This window comes from Pogoniulus pusillus, chromosome 36 (genome assembly GCF_015220805.1).
Source record: "Pogoniulus pusillus isolate bPogPus1 chromosome 36, bPogPus1.pri, whole genome shotgun sequence".
In the NCBI taxonomy this organism is placed as follows: domain Eukaryota; kingdom Metazoa; phylum Chordata; class Aves; order Piciformes; family Lybiidae; genus Pogoniulus; species Pogoniulus pusillus.
The window spans coordinates 2,489,790-2,508,714 of NC_087299.1; the positions used below are offsets into that span (position 1 = coordinate 2,489,790).

The 18,925-nt window shown below is 57.0% G+C and overlaps 1 protein-coding gene across 1 annotated transcript in view; it reads left to right on the forward strand.

Moving 5' to 3' along the window:
- LOC135190397 (protein-arginine deiminase type-1-like) overlaps positions 1–18,925 on the forward strand; it is a 33,780-nt gene that overhangs the window by 8,361 nt on the left and 6,494 nt on the right. Inside the window, exons 2-11 of the mRNA XM_064171750.1 lie at positions 2,669–2,843; positions 4,980–5,049; positions 7,189–7,250; positions 8,621–8,738; positions 8,837–8,962; positions 10,232–10,407; positions 10,505–10,608; positions 14,728–14,851; positions 16,006–16,113; positions 16,218–16,369. Of these exons, the coding sequence (XP_064027820.1) occupies positions 2,669–2,843; positions 4,980–5,049; positions 7,189–7,250; positions 8,621–8,738; positions 8,837–8,962; positions 10,232–10,407; positions 10,505–10,608; positions 14,728–14,851; positions 16,006–16,113; positions 16,218–16,369 (1,215 nt within the window). The remainder of the gene's footprint in view (positions 1–2,668; positions 2,844–4,979; positions 5,050–7,188; positions 7,251–8,620; positions 8,739–8,836; positions 8,963–10,231; positions 10,408–10,504; positions 10,609–14,727; positions 14,852–16,005; positions 16,114–16,217; positions 16,370–18,925) is intronic.

Here is an 18,925-nt window from a genome sequence, read left to right on the forward strand (position 1 = left end):
CTGTGGATGCTCAAACCAGAGCAGGTTGTTTGTAGCTGCTGTGGATGCTGAAACCAGAGCAGAGATGTTTCTAGCTGTTGTGGATGCTCAAACCAGAGCAGGTTGTTTGTAGCTGCTGTGGATGCTCAAACCAGAGCAGAGATGTTTCTAGCTGTTGTGGATGCTCAAACCAGAGCAGAGTTGTTTGTAGCTGCTGTGGATGCTCAAACCAGAGCAGAGTTGTTTGTAGCTGCTGTGGATGCTCAAACCAGAGCAGAGTTGTTTGTAGCTGCTGTGGATGCTCAAACCAGAGCAGAGTTGTTTGTAGCTGCTGTGGATGCTCAAACCAGAGCAGAGTTGTTTGTAGCTGCTGTGGATGCTCAAACCAGAGCAGAGTTGTTTCTTGCTGCTGTGGGTGCTCAAACCAGAGCAGAGTTGTTTGTAGCTGCTGTGGATGCTCAAACCAGAGCAGAGTTGTTTCTTGCTGCTGTGGGTGCTCAAACCAGAGCAGAGTTGTTTGTAGCTGCTGTGGGTGCTCAAACCAGAGCAGAGTTGTTTGTAGCTGCTGTGGATGCTCAAACCAGAGCAGAGTTGTTTCTAGCTGCTGTGGATGCTCAAACCAGAGCAGAGTTGTTTCTAGCTGCTGTGGGTGCTCAAACCAGAGCAGAGTTGTTTTTAGCTGCTGTGGGTGCCCAAACCAGAGCAGAGTTGTTTCTAGCTGCTGTGGATGCTCAAACCAGAGCAGAGTTGTTTCTAGCTGCTGTGGATGCTCAAACCAGAGCAGAGTTGTTTTTAGCTGCTGTGGGTGCTCAAACCAGAGCAGAGTTGTTTCTAGCTGCTGTGGATGCTCAAACCAGAGCAGAGTTGTTTTTAGCTGCTGTGGGTGCTCAAACCAGAGCAGAGTTGTTTCTAGCTGCTGTGGATGCTCAAACCAGAGCAGAGTTGTTTCTTGCTGCTGTGGGTGCTCAAACCAGAGCAGAGTTGTTTCTTGCTGCTGTGGGTGCTCAAACCAGAGCAGAGTTGTTTCTTGCTGCTGTGGGTGCTCAAACCAGAGCAGAGTTGTTTCTTGCTGCTGTGGATGCTCAAACCAGAGCAGAGTTGTTTCTAGCTGCTGTGGATGCTCAAACCAGAGCAGAGTTGTTTTTAGCTGCTGTGGGTGCTCAAACCAGAGCAGAGTTGTTTTTAGCTGCTGTGGGTGCTCAAACCAGAGCAGAGTTGTTTCTAGCTGCTGTGGATGCTCAAACCAGAGCAGAGTTGTTTCTTGCTGCTGTGGGTGCTCAAACCAGAGCAGAGTTGTTTCTTGCTGCTGTGGGTGCTCAAACCAGAGCAGAGTTGTTTCTAGCTGCTGTGGATGCTCAAACCAGAGCAGAGTTGTTTGTAGCTGCTGTGGATGCTCAAACCAGAGCAGAGTTGTTTCTTGCTGCTGTGGGTGCTCAAACCAGAGCAGAGTTGTTTCTAGCTGCTGTGGATGCTCAAATCCTGCTCAAGGGGTTGGCAGTCAGGGCTAAACCACGGAGGGCTGTGCCAAAGCTGCAGTGGGAGTGCTGCTTGCTCAATGCCACCACAGAGATGCCGCCTGTAAAACCCAGGAGAGGTCTTTCATCACCTGCAGGTGGCTTCTGAGGCCCTTCCATCCAGTTGAGACTGGATTTTAATCCCAGGTGCAACTATCTGGCTCCACAGGGGAGGACAGGAGGGACAACTTGGCCTCTAACCCAGTGCTGCTGTTTCAGATCTACCCTTAAAGGTGCCCACAGAGAAGGACAGGATGGACAACCTGGTCTCTAAACCAACACTGCTTTCTTTCTGCTTCAGATCTACTCCTGAAGGTGCCCACAGAGAAGAACAGAAGGGACAACCTGGTCTCTAACTAATTGTTACTCTCTCTGTTTGAGATCTACCCTTAGAGGTGCCCACAGAGGACAGGAGGGACAACCTGGTCTTTAATCCAATGCTGCTTTCTCTGTTTCAGGTTTGCCCTTAAAGGTGTCCACAAAGAATAACAGGAGGGACAACCTGGTCACTAACCCAATGCTGCTCTTTCTGCTTCAGATCTACCCCTAAAGGTGCCCACAGAGAGGACAGGAGGGACAACTTGGTCCCTAACCAAATGCTGCTCTCTCTGTTTCAGATCTACCCCTGAAGGTGCCCACAGGGGAGAACAGAAGGGACAACCTGGTCTAAACCAACACTGCTCTCTTTCTGCTTCAGACCTACCCCTGAAGGTGCCCTCAGAGAACAGGAGGGACAGCCTGGTCTCTAACCCTTTGCTTCTCTCTCTGTTTCAGACCTACCCCTAAGAGTGCCCACAGAGAGGACAGGAGGGACAACTTGGTCCCTAACCAAATGCTGCTCTCTCTGTTTCAGCTCTACCCCTGAAGGTGCCCACAGGGGAGAACAGAAGGGGCAACCTGGTCTCTAACCCATTGCTGCTCTCTCTGTTTCAGATCTCCCCCTGAAGGTGCCCACAGGGGAGAACAGGAGGGACAACCTGGTCTCTAACCCTTTGCTTCTCTCTCTGTTTCAGATCTACCCTGGAAGGTGCCCACAGAGAAGGACATGAGGGGCAACCTGGTCTCTAAACCAACACTGCTCTCTTTCTGCTTCAGACCTACCCCTGAAGGTGCCCACAGAGGAGAACAGGAGGGACAATTTGGTCTCTAACCCATTGCTGCTCTCTCTGTTTCAGATCTACCCCCAAAAGTGCCACCTCATTTGATGTCCATGCCACCTCAGCAGTCACAGTCCACATCATCCACAGCCCCATGACAAGGCCCATGGCTAACTCCAGGTGGCCTCTGGACCCCGACATCGAGGTGATTGTGACCATCGATGTCACCAGCAGGAGTGTCAATGACAACAAGGTTCAGTTGCTTTTTGTTCTGCACCCAAAGTCCAAAATAAGGCAAACTTTCTAGGAAGAAAAAAAAAAGGGTGGGGGTGAGGGGAGGTGGAGTATTCTGGGATGGGCCTCAAAAGGTCTAAGCAGCTTCCTTCCACGGAGCCAACTCAGCCAGGGTTGTGTAATCATTGCCTACAACAAATGAAACTGAGAAGGAGAAGGAGCTCCCATGCTGTCTGCCCTGAAGATGAGATCAGCCTGGTTGCAAAAGCTTGGGCAGGAGCTCCAGGCAGCAAAATTCCTGCAGCTTTGGCTTTTTGTCATGCCTGGTTTAGTGCTGAAGCAGGCAGAAAGGGCTTCAGGGGAACTACGTTTAATGGAGGCTGGTTTGGATGTGCCCTCCCAGGAGCTTGTGGGGTAGAGTTGGTTGTGCCCTCCCAAGGGTATGCTGGGTAGAGTTGGTTGTGCCCTCCCAAGGGTATGCTGGGTAGAGTTGGTTGTGCCCTCCCAAGGGTTTGCTGGGTAGAGGTGGCTGTGCCCTCCCAAGGGTTTGCTGGGTAGAGTTGGTTGTGCCCTCCCAAGGGTTGTTGGGTGGAGTTGGTTGTGCTCTCCCAAGGGTATGTTGGGTAGAGTTGGTTGTGCCCTCCCAAGGGTATGTTGGGTAGAGTTGGTTGTGCCCTCCCAAGGGCTTGATGGGTGGAGTTGGTTGTGCTCTCCCAAGGGCTTGTTGGGTGGAGTTGGTTGTGCCCAAGAGTTGTTGGGTTGGCCAACCCCAATGAGTAGAAAGACCTGAGAGACCTTGGGGGGGAGAGGGTTTAGTCTGGAGAAGAGGAGGCTGGGAGGGCATCTGGACAATGCCTACAAACATCAGAGGGGTGGGGGCCAAGGAGAAGGGGCCAGGCTCATTTCAGTGGTGCCCAGGGACAGGGCAAGGGCCAGAGGGCACAAACTGGAACCCAGCAGGTTCCACCCCAACATGAGGAGAAACTTCTTGACTGGGAGGGTGCTGGAGGTCTGGAGCAGAGAGGTTGTGGAGTCTCCTTCTCTGGAGGCTTCCCAAACCCACCTGGATGTGTTCCTGGCTGACCTGCACTAGGGGAGCCTGCTTTGGCAGCAGGGTTGGGCTGGATAACCTCTGGAGGTCCCTTCCAGCCCCTACCATTCTGTGGCTCTGTGAGCTGCTCAGCAGGAGAGGAGGCAGGAGGCAGGTGGCAGGAGGTGGGAGGCAAGAGGTGGAAGAAGGAAGCAGGAGGTAGGGGTGGGAGGCAGGAGGCAGGAGGTAGGGGTGGGAGGCAGGAGGCGGAAGGAGGAGGCAGGAGGTAGGGGTGGGAGGCAGGAGGTAGGGGTGGGAGGCAGGAGGTGGAAGGAGGAGGCAGGAGGTAGGGGTGGGAGGCAGGGGGTGGGAGGAGGAGGCAGGAGGTAGAAGTGGGAGGCAGGAGGTGGGAGGAGGAGGCAGGAGGTAGGGGTGGGAGGCAGGAGGTGGGAGGAGGAGGCAGGAGGTAGAGGTGGGAGGCAGGAGGTGGAAGGAGGAGGCAGGAGGTAGGGGTGGGAGGCAGGAGGTGGAATGAGGAGGCAGGAGGTAGGGGTGGGAGGCAGGAGGTAGGGGTGGGAGGCAGGAGGTAGGGGTGGGAGGCAGGAGGTGGAATGAGGAGGCAGGAGGTAGGGGTGGGAGGCAGGAGGTAGGGGTGGGAGGCAGGAGGTAGGGGTGGGAGGCAGGAGGTGGGAGGAGGAGGCAGGAGGTAGAGGTGGGAGGCAGGAGGTGGGAGGAGGAGGCAGGAGGTAGGAGTGGGAGGCAGGAGGTGGGAAGAGGAGGAGGCAGGAGGTAGGGGTGGGAGGCAGGGGGTGGGAGGAGGAGGAGGCAGGAGGTAGAGGTGGGAGGCAGGGGGTGGGAGGAGGAGGAGGCAGGAGGTAGAGGTGGGAGGCAGGAGGTGGGAGGAGGAGGCAGGAGGTAGGGGTGGGAGGCAGGAGGTAGGGGTGGGAGGCAGGGGGTGGGAGGAGGAGGCAGGAGGTAGGGGTGGGAGGCAGGAGGTGGAATGAGGAGGCAGGAGGTAGGGGTGGGAGGCAGGAGGTAGGGGTGGGAGGCAGGAGGTGGGAGGAGGAGGCAGGGGGTGGGAGGAGGAGGCAGGGAGCAGGCTGTGACCTGGCGATGTCTTTGCAGGTTAAGATTTCATACTACGGCCGGGAAGGCAATGAGCTCTCCGTGGCTTGGCTGTACCTCACCTGCGTGGGTAGGTGTCACAGCAACGTTCCTGCCACCCCTTCCTGATGCCAAGATGTGGCTGGGCTCATGGGGCAGGAGTTAAGTGGGGGGCGCTGCCTGCCCGCCCGCCAGCCGCGGCGCAGCTTTGGCTGCTGACTGATGCTGACAAGCAAGAGGGGAACAATTAAAGTGTTATTAGGCTGCCTTATATGGTGCAGAAAAGACACAGGCTGGGCCCTGTCCCCACCCAAAGTGCACAGTGAGCACCCTCCTCTGCTTGCCAAGACCTTGCCTGGCAGGAAGAGTGTCCAAAGGAGAGCTGGGCTGCACCAAGAGGAATGTGAGCAGCAGCAGAGGGAGAGGGTTCTGCCCCTCTGCTCTGCCCTGCTCTGCTCTGCCCTGCCCTGCTCTGCCCTGCTCTGCTCTGCCCTGCTGAGACCACACCTGCAGCCCTGTTGCCAGCTCTGGTGCCCCCAGCGTAAGAGAGATGTGGACCTGCTGGAGAGACTCCAGAGGAGGCCATGAAGATGATCAGAGGGCTGGAGAGCCTCCTCTATGGTGGCAGTTGGCAGCCTGGAGAAGAGAAGGCTCCAGGGAGACCTTAGAGCAGCCTTCCAGGACCTGAAGGGGCTCCAGGAGAGCTGGGGAGGGACTTTGGACAAGGGCTGGGAGTGCCAGGACAAGGGACAATGGCTTTGGGCTGAGAGAGGGGAGGCTGAGAGTGGAGATGAGGAAGAGATTCTTCAGGATGAGGGTGAGGAGAAACTGGCACAGGTTGCCCAGGGAGGTTGTGGCTGCCCCTTCCCTGGAGGTGTTCAGTGCCAGGTTGGATGAGAGCTTGAGCAACCTGGGCTGGTGAGAGGTGTCCCTGCCCATGGCAGAGGTTTGGAACTGGATGATCTTGAAGTTCCTTTCCAACCCAACTCATTCTATGATCTATGACTCTCCCCCAGCTTGGGCTGGTGCCCCCCACCACAAACTCCCATTGCAGCTAGTGGGGAGGAAGAAGCCACCCAAGTGACCTATTTAGGATGAGATGAATCATTCCCTTGGAATACCTCTTGTGCCCTGCTGGCTACAAAGGCAGTCTAGACAGGCAGTCTGGATGCAGAGCCTTCCACCTGCATGGATTAATTACCCTGAACTGGGGATTCTCTCCAGGGTGCTCAGCTGACTGCCAGACCTGTGTCCTTAAGTCATGCATATGCTTCCCAAAACCACTCCTCAAGAGGCTGATGGTTTCCCAGGTCCCACCACTGCCTGCAGGGCTTTATTTTCTGCCTTAGAAATGGTCTTTGCTTGCTTAGGTTTAGATCTTCATTTCCATCTTCTCCTCTCTGCATCAAGGAGAAGGACAATCTGCTTTGCTGCCTTCCTGCATCCCAGCTGGAGGAGCTAAGAGAAGCTTTGATGCAGGTTTAGGTGGGGTCTCCACTTTACTGCAGCAGAGGCAGATGAAGGGAGCCTACAGGAAGCTGGGGAGAGGCTTTTGACAAGGGCTTGCAGTGACAGGACCAGGAGCAATGGCTTTGAGCTGGCTTGAGACTGGAGATGAGGAGGAAATTCTTCAGGGCGAGGGTGGAGAGGCACTGGAACAGGTCCCCCAGGCAGGTTTTGGATGTCCCCTGCCTGGTGGTGCTCAAAGCCAGGTTGGAGGAGGTCTTGAGCAGCCTGGGCTAGTGGGAAGTGTCTGTCCATGGCAAGAGGGTTGGAACTGGATGATCCTGAGGGTCCCTTCCAACCCAAACCTCTCTAAGATTCGATGGTTTGGGCCAGGAAGAGTTCTGTAAGGCAAAGTCCTTTTCCAATGCCAAAGCAAGCTTAGCAATCACTTAAGTGCCCATTCAGCCATGGTGAGCACACCTTCAGGCCTCCAGCATGCTTTGGCAGCATGGAAAAGGCAATGGGCAATGTAAAATTGGTCAAAACAGATCCTGAATGTCCTGCTTGGGGCAACCAAGGTGGGAGAAAAGAGCTGGAGAGCACAGGGGGAAAGCCATCAAGAAGCCATTGGCTTGGCTTTTCTATCAGCATTCTCTTGGAGGTGTTTGGGCCAGAGCAGCTTTGGGGCTGGTGCTGGGCAAATCCTGCTGAGGACAAGCCCCAAAATGCCTCTGAGAGGTCATTTCCCTGCCAGGTGACATCCTTTTCTCTCTTGGTGTTTCAGAGGTATCCCTGGATGTGGACCTGAGCCGCAGCGGCAGAGTGAAGAGCAAAGGGAAGGACAAGGTGATGAGAACATCTCCTGTAGGCAGCAGAGGGAGGAGGGTCAAGGCAGGGTGCAGCTGTTTGCCTTCTCTGCCCTGAAGATATGCAGCACCACCTGAGTGGTGTCACAGCTGGCTGAAGTAGAGGCAGTAACACAGCAGATAATCAGCTGAGGAGGAAAAGACTTTGCTGATTGTGTACCAAAGTCTCCTGTCTCAGCAGTGCAGCACCAGGAGAGAATGATCTGAGCTGGCTCATCCCTTCCCTTCCCTTCCCTTCCCTTCCCTTCCCTTCCCTTCCCTTCCCTTCCCTTCCCTTCCCTTCCCTTCCCTTCCCTTCCCTTCCCTTCCCTTCCCTTCCCTTCCCTTCCCTTCCCTTCCCTTCCCTTCCCTTCCCTTCCCTTCCCTTCCCTTCCCTTCCCTTCCCTTCCCTTCCCTTCCCTTCCCTTCCCTTCCCTTCCCTTCCCTTCCCTTCCCTTCCCTTCCCTTCCCTTCCCTTCCCTTCCCTTCCCTTCCCTTCCCTTCCCTTCCCTTCCCTTCCCTTCCCTTCCCTTCCCTTCCCTTCCCTTCCCTTCCCTTCCCTTCCCTTCCCTTCCCTTCCCTTCCCTCTCTCCTCCTCCTTCTCCTTCTTCCACTTATCCTTCCCCTCCTCCTTCTCCTCCTTCTCCTCCTTCTCCTCCTTCTCCTTCCTCTCCTTCCTCTCCTTCCTCTCCTTCCTCTCCTTCTCCCTCTCCTTCCTCCTCCTCCTCACCTCCTCTTCCTTCCTCCTCCTCACCTCTTCCTCCTCCTCCTCCTCCTCCTCCTCCTCCTCCTCCTCCCCTTCCCCTTCCCCTTGCCCTTGCCCTTGCCCTTGCCTTTCTCCTTCTCCTCCTCCTTCCCCTCCTCCTCCTCCCCCTCCTCCCCCTCCTCCTCTCTGTCAGCCTCTGTCTGTGTCTGTCTCTGTGTTCTGGACTCGGGCAGAGCACTGAAGGCAGCAGCAGCTGCAGGCTCTGCTCTCTGCAGGAGTTTCAGCCCTTTGGCAACACATCTGCATACGGCCAAGCACTTACAGCAGGTCATTAGCTGCAGCCCAATCAGCAGCACCATTTGCACACCCAGATGAGATGCATCGCTAGAGGTGGCTCAGCATTGTCCAGCTGAGGCTTGGCAGATACCTTCTGGCTTGTTAGAAGATAAGATCTGGTTGAAGCAATCATTGCTGGCCCTGCCAGAAACGGAGGCTATGGAGTTGCATGGCTTGGAAGCATCACAGCTGCCTCCCTGCCGGCCTGGACTGCACAGTGCTGGTTGTCCTCCAAGCATGGCCATGCCAATGAGGTTGTCCATGGTCCAAGAGGAGGCTGGGCTGGGGGGAAACTCTGCTCCAATCCCTTTTGGGTGCTTCTCCTGCAGGACAAGTGGACATGGGGTCCAGATGGGCAAGGTGCTGTGCTGCTGGTCAACTGCGACCGGGACAGCCCTGGCGCGGGGGGCACAGACAGCAGCCAGGCAGACATATGGACCACAGCAGGTAAGGGGGCACCCGACAGGCCTGGGGGGGCTGCTTCCCTCCTGCAGCACCTCCATCCCCTCCCTCTGCATCCCATGCCCGTCCTCTGCCCGCTGCAGACCTCCAGGACATGTCAGTCATGCTGCTGCGCACCCAAGGTCCCAGTGCCATCTTCGCTGAGTACCAGGTGGTGCTGCACGTCCCCGAGTCGGACGCCGACAAAGTGCGAGTGTTCCACGCTGTCCGTGAGTTCCCTCCCCCTTCCCCTCTCCTGCTGCTGCTTCTCCTCCTTCTCCATCCTCTTCCCCTGCCCCTTTTTTCTCCTTCCCCTTCCCCTTCTTTCTCCTTCCCCTTCCCCTTTTTTCTCCTCCCCCTTCCCCTTCTTTCTCCTTCCCCTTCCCCTTCTTTCTCCTCCCCCTTCCCCTTCTTTCTCCTTCCCCTTCCCCTTCTTTTCTCCTTCCCCTTCCCCTTTTTTCTCCTTCCCCTTCCCCTTTTTCCTCCTTCCCCTTCCCCTTTTTCCTCCTTCCCCTTCCCCTTTTTTCTCCTTCCCCTTCCCCTTTTTCCTCCTTCCCCTTCCTATTTTTTCCCCTTCCCCTTTTTCCCCCTTCCCCTTCCCCTTTTTTCCTCTTCCCCTTCCCCTTTTTCCCCCTTCCCCTCCCCCTTTTTTCCCCTTCCCCCTTTTTCCCCTTCCCCTTTTTTCCCCTTCCCCCTTTTTCCTCCTTCCCCCATTCCCTCCCCCCTGCTTTTTTCCCCCCACCCTGACTAAGGGTTGGACTCCTTCAGTTGCTGGAAATGCTCATCTCCCCCTGGAGCTTTTCTGCTTGCTTCCAAGATGGATTAAATGGGAAGAGAACCCTAACAAACCCAGGGAGGTTGTGGCTGCTTCCTCCCTGGAGCTTTTCAAGGCCAGGTTGGATGAGACTTTGGGCAACCTGGGCTAGCAGGAGGTTGGAACTGGCTGAGCTTTAAGATCCCTTCCAACCCAACCCCTTCCATGACTCCCTGACCTCAGCAGGGCAGGGGGCTGCCGATGAGGGTCCTTCCCAAGGGATGGTCCTTGCCTCTCACCATCCTTTCCACCCCAACCTGTGACTCTATGCAAAGGGATTAAACAAGGACTTCTCTGAGTGGGGTCGCTGCAGTTTTGGCCTCCCCACGGGGCTGATAACCCCCGGGTGGCTCCTGACACCTCTTCGTGGCAGGCAGCGACCCAGCTCCCAGAGCAGCCGATCAGGTCAGGCAGGGCCCCGCGGCTGGATCCCTGCTGAAAAGCAGGTCAGGGAGCTCAGCTCTATCATTAGCTGCTTAACTCCAGCCACACACCTCAAAAGGGTTGGACCCGAGGGTATGGAGTCCTCTTTGGAGGAGGAAGATGAGGAGAAGAGGAAGGCACACCTTCTTTCCCCTGCCGCCCACGCCGCCAGCAGCCTCCTCCTCTTCTTCCTCCTCCTCCTCGCTGCTGCCAGCCTGGTGGGCAGGTTGGGCATCTCACCTCGGGGGTGGTGTTTGTGCAGGCAGTGGCTCCTACCCCCACTACAAAGCAGTGCTGGGGCCAGACAAGCTCTCCTACGTGCTGGACCACGTTGGCAGTGGAGAGAACACCTTCTACGTGGAGGGCTTGGCGTTTCCCGACGCGGGCTTCTCCGGCTTGGTGTCCTTCAGTGCCAGCTTGCTGGAGGTCACCCATAAGGTGTGTTGGGGGTTGGTTTATTTTTTCCCCCTGCCCATCCTTCACGAAGTCCTCTCCTGCTGGAGTTTCTCACCTTGCACGTTTCTGCCCCTGGCAGAACTCCCCAGGCACCCCTATCTTCACGGACACGGTGGTGTTCCGCGTGGCACCCTGGATCATGACACCCAACACCCAGCAGCCTCTGGAGGTTTTTGTCTGCAGGTAGGAGGGACATCACCCCCTGCCCCCCCCCCCCCCCCCAAGTACTCTTCCACCCCTGGAGACTTTTTGATCCTTTCTTGCCACAGAATCAACCAGGACAGAAAAGCCCTCCAGGATCATGGAGGAAAACCTAGCACCTAACCCTTCTCATTAACTATGCCATGGCACTTAAGTGCCTCATGCAGCCTCCTCTTAAACACCTCCAAGGAGGGAGACTCCACCACCTTCCTGGGCAGCCCATTCCAATGCCAAAGGTGCCAGCTGGGTGTTTGTGCCAACCCTAGGCTCAGCAGCAGGGGTTTATTTCTCCTTCTAGAGGGCTTGGATTGTCTTGGTGGAAAACAAATTGGCAGCAGAGTCTCCTTTTGGGGAGTATGGAAGGTGCCAGCTGGGTGCTTGTGCCATCCTCAGGCTCAGCAGAGGTTTATGTCTCCTCCTAGAGGGTTTGGTTTGTCTGAGTGGACAACAGATTGGCTACAAATTCTTCTTTTGGGGGCTATGGAATCACAGAATTAACCAGGTTGGAAAAGACCTCAAGGATCATAGAGTCCAACCTATCACCTAACAAAGGGCAATGAAGCCCTGTGAGGAGAGGCTGAGGGAGCTGGGGGGACCTGGAGTCAGGAGCCAGAAGCTTTGGGCTCAGGTTCTAGATCACCCACCAGGAGGAGACAAGGGGGACCTGGAGTCAGGTGCCAGAACACCTCCCAGTCCCTTAGAGGCTCAGCCTGCCTGTACCAGGGGCCAGGCTGGCACTGCTGCACCCACTGCTATCCCCAGGAGAATCAGAGGCACAGGATGGTAGGGCTTGGAAGGCTCCTCTGGAGATCATCCTGTCCAAGCCCCCTGCCAGAACAGGGTCACCCAGGGCAGGTCACCCAGGAACACATCCAGGTGGGTCTTGAAAGTCTCCAGTGAAGAAGACTCCACAACCTCTCTGGGCAGCCTGCTCCAGGCCTGCAGCACCTTCACTCCAAACAAGCTTCTCCTCCTGCTCAGGTGGAACCTCCTGGCTTCCAGTTTGCCTCCATTGTCCCTTGTCCTGTCCCAGGAGACCACTGAGAAGAGCCTGGCCCCTGCTTCTTGCCCCCACCCCTCACAGATGCTGAGCACTCACATCTCCTCCCAGCCCACTCTCTTCCAGACTAAACCTCTAACATCTAAAGATACTGTCAGGGAATGCTGCACAGCTTTGGCTTGGAAGGGACCTTAAAGTTCCCTTAGTTCAGACTCCTTGCCGTGGGCAGGGACACTTCCCACTGGATCAGGTTGTTCAAGGCCTCCTCCAACCTGGCTTTGAACACTCCCAGCCTTGGAGCCTCCATAGCTTCTTCTGGGCAACCTGTTCCAGTGCCTCCCCACCCTGCTGGGGAATGATTTCTTCCTCCTCTCTCATCTCAGTCTAGCTTCTTCCAGTCTGAAGCCATCAGTCCTCATCCTCTTGCTCCATGCCCCAAGTCCCATGGAGAAGTTTCTCCTCACGTTGAGGTGGAGCCTCAGCTTGTACCCATTGTTCCTTGTCCCATCAGTGGGACAAAGGCTGGAGGACCCTCTGCAGGGTCTCACCTCACACACCAAATGCCTTTAGGAACGAGGAGTGGGCTGCCTGGGTGGTGCCTGGGAGGGGTGGGGGTGGTGGTGACTGATTTAATTGGGGCAATTAATGAGGCAGGCATTATAAACCAGGTAGTCATTTTAGTTCCCAAAGGCTCTGCCCACAAACTCTACACAAAGCAGTTCCATTTTGAGCTCTAATTTGGCTCAGGAAGATCCTCCCAAGGATGTTTTTAGGTAGTTTATTCATTATAGGAGAACCAGAAAGCTGGAAAAGGTTAGCCACAAAATAGCTCTGCCTCACAGGCAGCCTGGAGCCCCAGGGAATGTCTGTGCTGCTCATGGTAGTGTAGGAATTTCAAGGCAGTCCCTGGCTCCTCTGTGGCTGTGTTGGAATTGCTCTGCATCTTGACAGCTGTTGAGAGTCTTCCAGATCTTCCCAGGCTCCAGCAGGGTGCTGGGAAAGAGGCAGAGGATCTCTGACCTGCTCCTGTTTCCTCCTGGCATGGGGGTTTGCAGAGGTGCAGGCAGGGATCTCTTGCAGCTGTGCAGAGAGCACCATGTGGGTGGCACTGCTCACCAAGTCACGAGGCACTTAATGCCTTCTCCTGGGCAACTTGAGTCACTCCAGTTTCCAGGCAGCTCAAGCCCAAAACACCAGGGCTAAGCTGGTCTGAAGCACGAGAAAGAGCAGGACACATTGTCCAAGCTGAGAGCAGCGAGGCAGAGCAGAGCAGAACGTAGAGCAGAGCAGCACAGTGAGGCAGAGCAGGGAGGCAGAGGCAAACACTGAGGCAGAGGCAGCAGAGCAGTGAGGCAGAGCAGTGAGGCAGAGGCAGCACACACTGAGGCAGAGCAATGAGGCAGAGCAGCGAGGGAGAGCAGCGAGGCAGAGGCAGCAGAGCAGCGAGGCAGAGGCAGCAGAGCAGTGAGGCAGAGGCAGAGCAGTGAGGCAGAGGCAGCAGAGCAGTGAGGCAGAGGCAGAGCAGTGAGGCAGAGGCAGAGCAGTGAGGCAGAGGCAGTAGAGCAATGAGACAGAGGCAGAGCAGCGAGGCAAGGCAGAGGCAGCAGAGCAGTGAGGCAGAGGCAGAGCAGCAAGGCAGAGGCAGAGCAGCGAGGCAGAGGCAGCAGAGCAGTGAGGCAGAGGCAGAGCAGCGAGGCAGAGGCAGAGCAGTGAGGCAGAGGCAGAGCAGCGAGGCAGAGGCAGAGCAGCGAGGCAGAGGCAGAGCAGTGAGGCAGAGGCAGAGCAGCGAGGCAGAGCAGTGAGGCAGAGGCAGAGCAGTGAGGCAGAGGCAGAGGCAGAGCAGCGAGGCAGAGGCAGAGCAGTGAGGCAGAGCAGTGAGGCAGAGGCAGAGCAGTGAGGCAGAGGCAGAGCAGCGAGGCAGAGGCAGTAGAGCAGTGAGGCAGAGGCAGAGCAGCGAGGCAGAGGCAGAGCAGCGAGGCAGAGGCAGAGCAGCGAGGCAGAGGCAGAGCAGTGAGGCAGAGGCAGAGCAGCGAGGCAGAGGCAGCAGCACAGCTGCTTGCAGCTCAGCTCCACCTGTATCATTTGCCCAGTGCAAAGGCTCCTCTGGCACAGGTTCAGCAATCACAGCATTAGCCAGGCTGGAAGAGACCTCCAGGATCATCGAGTCCAACCTATCCCCTAACACCTTCTCACTGCCTAACCCTTCTCACTACCTAACCCATGGCACTCAGTGCCTCATCCAGCCTCCTCCTAAGCACCTCCAGGGATGGGGACCCCACAGAATGGCATTTGCCAAGCTGACCATGCCAGGTGAAGCCAGGACTTGCTCACTCTTATTTGGGCAAGACACTCACAAGTACCTAACCCCTGTGGGTCGCTGTTAGTCACTTGGGAGGGGACACAATGGCCCAAGCCTTTGTTTTCCTCCTGCTCCTACTTCCCCCATCAGTAGAAGGGTGGGGCAAGCCAGGACATCTAATAGGCCTATCAGCCTTCCAGGACAGCTCTGGAGCCCCCATTCCAATAGGGATGTGGAGGTGCTGGAGAGTGTCCAGAGCAGGGCCAGGAGGATGCTCAGAGGCTGCAGCAGCTCTGCTGTGAGCACAGCCTGAAAGAGTTGGGGCTGTGCAGGCTGGAGCAGAGGAGGCTCCCAGGGGACCTTCTTGTGGCCTGCCAGCATCTGAAGGGGGCTCCAAAGAAGCTGGGGAGGGACTTTTGAGGCTGTGAGGGAGTGGCAGGAGTGGGGGGATGGAGCAAAGCTGGAGGTGGGGAGAGTGAGGCTGGAGGTGAGGAGGAAGTTGTTGAGCAGGAGAGTGGTGAGAGGCTGGAATGGGTTGCCCAGGGAGGGGGTTGAGGCCCCATGGCTGGAGGTGTTTGAGGCCAGGCTGGCTGAGGCTGTGTGCAGCCTGCTCTAGGGTAGGGTGTCCCTGGGCATGGCAGGGGGGTTGGCACTGGCTGCTCCTTGTGCTCCCTTCCAGCCCTGATTGGAACTGGCTGCTCCTTGTGGTCCCTTCCAGCCCTGACTGATCCTAGGATTCTATGACAGGGGCTTCTTATGACTCTTGCCTTGCAGCCCTTTACTCTTTCCTCTCTCCCTGCAGCATCCAGTGGGGCTCAGAGCCCAACGAGGTCTTCCTGGAGGGGCTGCGGGGGCTGCTGAGGAAGGCCAACTGCAAGCTGACCATCTGCTCGGAGCCGGAGACGCGCAGCGACCGCTGGATCCAGGTCCTCGGGCAAGGCCTGGGCAATGTGTCCTTCCTGGCCCCTCCAGGGGCTCCTGGCACCACGCAGGGTGGCACCTCAGCCGCTGGCACCCCTGGCAGGGACTAGCTGAGGTGTTTGGGGGAGATGCTAAGAAGTCATCCAGGCAAGCAGGAAGCGATGCGAGGGGAAACGCTGCCAGCGCGGACAGGGAGGCTGCCCACGGGCACATGGGGGGCTGCAGGAGGGACCCCACTGCCAAAGGGACCCTCTGGGGGCACTGCAGGAGGGGTCTCGTTACAAAAGGGGTCCCTTTAGGAGAGGAACTTAGTGGGGCTTTACAAGAGGAACCTCATTACAGGAGAGACCTTCTGGGCTTCACAAGAGGGTCTCCGCTGCAGGGAGGACCCTGTGGGGCACTGCAGGAGGGGTCCTGTCACAGGAGAGACCTTCTGGGCTTTACAAGAGGGTCACCACTGCAGGAAGGACCCTGTGGGGCACTGCAGGAGGGGTCCTGTCACAGGAGAGACCTTCTGGGCTTTACAAGAGGGTCTCCACTGCTGGAGGGATCCTCTAGGACATTTCAAGAGGGGTCCTATTGCAAGAAGGACTCTGTGGGGCTTTGCAAGAGGGACTTCATTGCAAAAGGGACACCTGTGCAAGAGAGACCCCACGGGACACTGCCACAGAGACCCTGTGGGGCTTTGCAAGAGGGATCTGATTGCCAAAGGGACCCCCTGTGCAAGGGACCCCATGGGACACTGCTGCAGAGACCCTGTGGGGCTTTGCAAGAGGGTCCCCACTGGGAAAATGCCCTGATGGGACATTACAAGGTGATGCCCTCTGCACCAGGGCCCCCATGGGCCATGGTAAGAGGGACCCATTGCCAGCAGGATGTGGTGTATGGGGCTTGGATGTGTCCTGCTGTCCCTGCCTGCTCTGGCCACATGCTGCCTCCCCAGGGGTGACCCAGGCCAGCTGCCCTGGTGCCAGGTGGGATGTGACAACCCCCCAGGAGAGCAAAGCAGCTGCTTCCCTTGGGGTTAAGGGCAGCAGCCAGCCTTTGCCAGCCTTGCCCCACCTCCTGCTCCACCCTCACCACACACCTTGGCCAGATATCTGTCACTCTGCCAGGAACCTTCTTCCTCTTCCTCCTCCTCTTCTTCTTCCCACAACAGGATGAGCTGGAGTTTGGCTATGTGGAAGCACCCCACAAGACCTTCCCTGTTGTCTTTGACTCACCCAGGAACAGAGGCTTGAAGGACTTTGCTTTCAAAAAGATCCTGGTGCGTGGTGGCGCCGCCAGAGGCCAAAGGCTCCTTTCCCCACCCCAACCCCTGCCCCAGTGCCTCACCCAGCAGCTCCCCACAACTGCTCCCCTCTTGCCCAGGGCCCTGACTTTGGCTATGTGACTCGTGAGCCTCCTGGGAGGGCCATCACCAGCCTCGACTCCTTTGGCAACCTGGATGTCAGCCCTCCGGTGACGGTGCGGGGGAAGGAGTATCCCTTGGGAAGGATCCTGATCGGCAGCCCCCTGCCCTGGTGAGAGCAGGGAATGGGGTGGGTTGGAAAGGACCTCCAAGACCATCCAGTGCCAACCCCACTGCCGTGGGCAGGGACACCTCCCACCAGCACAGGGTGCTCAAGGCTTCATCCAAGCTGGCCTTGAGCGTCTCCAGGCAGGGGCAGCCACAGCCTCCCTGGGCAACCTGTGGCAGTCTCTCCCCAGCCTCACTGGAAAGAATTTCTTCTTCATGTCCACTCTCAGTCTGCCCTTTTCCACCTCAAAGCCATTGCTCCTCGTCCTGGCATTCCTAGCCCTTGTTAGAAGCTGCCAGGCTGGGCTCAAACCTGCCCTCTGGAATGCTGAGAAGCTCCAGAAAGTCCTGCCCCAGGAAAGGTTGAACCACTCAGAGCAGGAGCTGGGGAACAGTTCTCATCAGAAAGGCAATGTGGGGCCAGCAGACCCAGGTGTGAGGTGAAAAGTGCATCACAGAATCAGGCAGGGCTGGAAGGGAGCACAAGGAGCAGCCAGTGCCAACCCCCCTGCCATGCCCAGGGACACCCTACCCTAGAGCAGGCTGCACACAGCCTCAGCCAGCCTGGCCTCAAACACCTCCAGCCATGGGGCCTCAACCCCCTCCCTGGGCAACCCATTCCAGCCTCTCACCACTCTCCTGCTCAACAACTTCCTCCTCACCTCCAGCCTCACTCTCTCCACCTCCACCTTTGCTCCATTCCTCCCACTCCTGCCACTCCCTCACAGCCTCAAAAGTCCCTCCCCAGCTCTTTTGTAGCCCCCTTCAGATGCTGGCAGGCCACAAGAAGGTCACCTTCACCATTCCTTCATCCTCTCTGAAACCAGAATCATGGAAGCCCTTTAAGCTCACCCAGTCCAACCATCCACCCAACTCCACCATGGCCACCAATCCCTGTCCCCAAGTGCCATGGCCACAGGTTTCTTGAACCCCTCCAGGGCTGGGAGCTCCACCACCTCCTTGGGCAGGCTGTGCCAGTGCCTGACCACTCCTGCAGGGAAGAAATTGTTCCTCGAGTCCAACCTAAGCCTCCCCTGGCACAACTTCAGGCTATTTCCTCTTGTCCTATCACCTGACAAGGGCATTGAGTCCAGCATAAGTAAGTTTGCAGATGACACCAAGCTAGGAGCAGGTTAATCTGTTGGAAGGTAGCAGAGCCCTGCAGAGGGACCTGGCCAGGCTGGATGGGTGGGCAGAGGCCAATGGGATGAGATTGAACAAGGCCAAGGGCAGGGTTCTGCACTTTGGCCACAACAACCCCAAGCAGCACTACAGGCTGGGGACAGAGTGGCTGAGAGCAGCCAGGAGGAAAGGGACCTGGGGGTACTGATAGAGAGTAGGCTGAAGATGAGGCAGCAGTGCCCAGGTGGCCAAGAGAGCCAATGGCACCCTGGGCTGGCTCAGGAGCAGTGTGGGCAGCAGGACAAGGGAGGTTCTTGTGCCCCTGTGCTCAGCACTGCTCAGGCCACCCCTGGAGTGCTGTGTCCAGTTCTGGGCTCCTCAATTCAAGAAAGATGTTGAGGTGCTGGAAGGTGTCCAGAGAAGGGCAGCAAGGCTGGTGAGGGGCCTGGAACATAAACCCTATGAGGAGAGGCTGAGGGAGCTGGGGGTGTGCAGCCTGCAGAAGAGGAGGTTCAGAGCAGAGCTCATTGCTGTCTACAACTACCTGAAGGGGCATTGCAGCCAGGTGGGGTTGGCCTCTTCTCCCAGACAACCAGCAACAGAACAAGGGGACACAGTCTCAAGTTGTGCCAGGGTAGGTCTAGGCTGGATGTTAGGAAGAAGTTCTTCACAGAGAGAGTGATTGGCATTGGAATGGGCTGCCCAGGGAGGTGGTGGAGGCACCGTCCCTGGGGGTCTTCAAGAAAAGCCTGGATGGGGCACTTAGTGCCATGGTCTGGTTGACTGGCTAGGGCTGGGTGCTAGGTTGGACTGGATGAGCTTGGAGGTCTCTTCCAGCCTGGTTGATTCTATGATTCTATGATTCTATGATTCTGACACTGGGCAGAAGAGCTCAACCCCCAGCTGGCTTCAACCTCTCTTCTGCAGAAAGCCAGAAGGTCTCCCCTCAGCCTCCTTTGCTCCAGGATAAACACCCCCAGCTCCCAGCCCTGCTCTCCAGCCCCTTCTCCACTTGTTGCCCTTCTCTGCCCTGGCTCCAGCTTTTCACTCCCTGCCCAACCAGTGATGCTTTCGCTCTGATCCTGCAACACCCAGGCTGGATTTTCCTCACCCCCTTTCCCTTCCCCTTTCCTATTGCAAGGAGGATCCAGGAAAGGGTAAAATCCTGACTCACTGCAAAGTGTTTTGCTCTGGGCAGGCAGCGCTTGGCAGCCCTGCGGGAACAAACAGCTCCCTCTCAAAAGCCTCCACAAAGGAGCTCATTTTCCCAGGGCAATAACAAGGGGGATGGACCTGGATGGGATAACAAAGGGAATAGTCCAACCCCAGCCCTGCTGCGTGCCAGGGCAGGGGTGGGGAGGGGGGGGTGGGGGTCTTGTTTCAGTTAGGACAGAGATTAAATGGTGCTTTCCCAGCCTCTCCAGCTCCATAATTATCC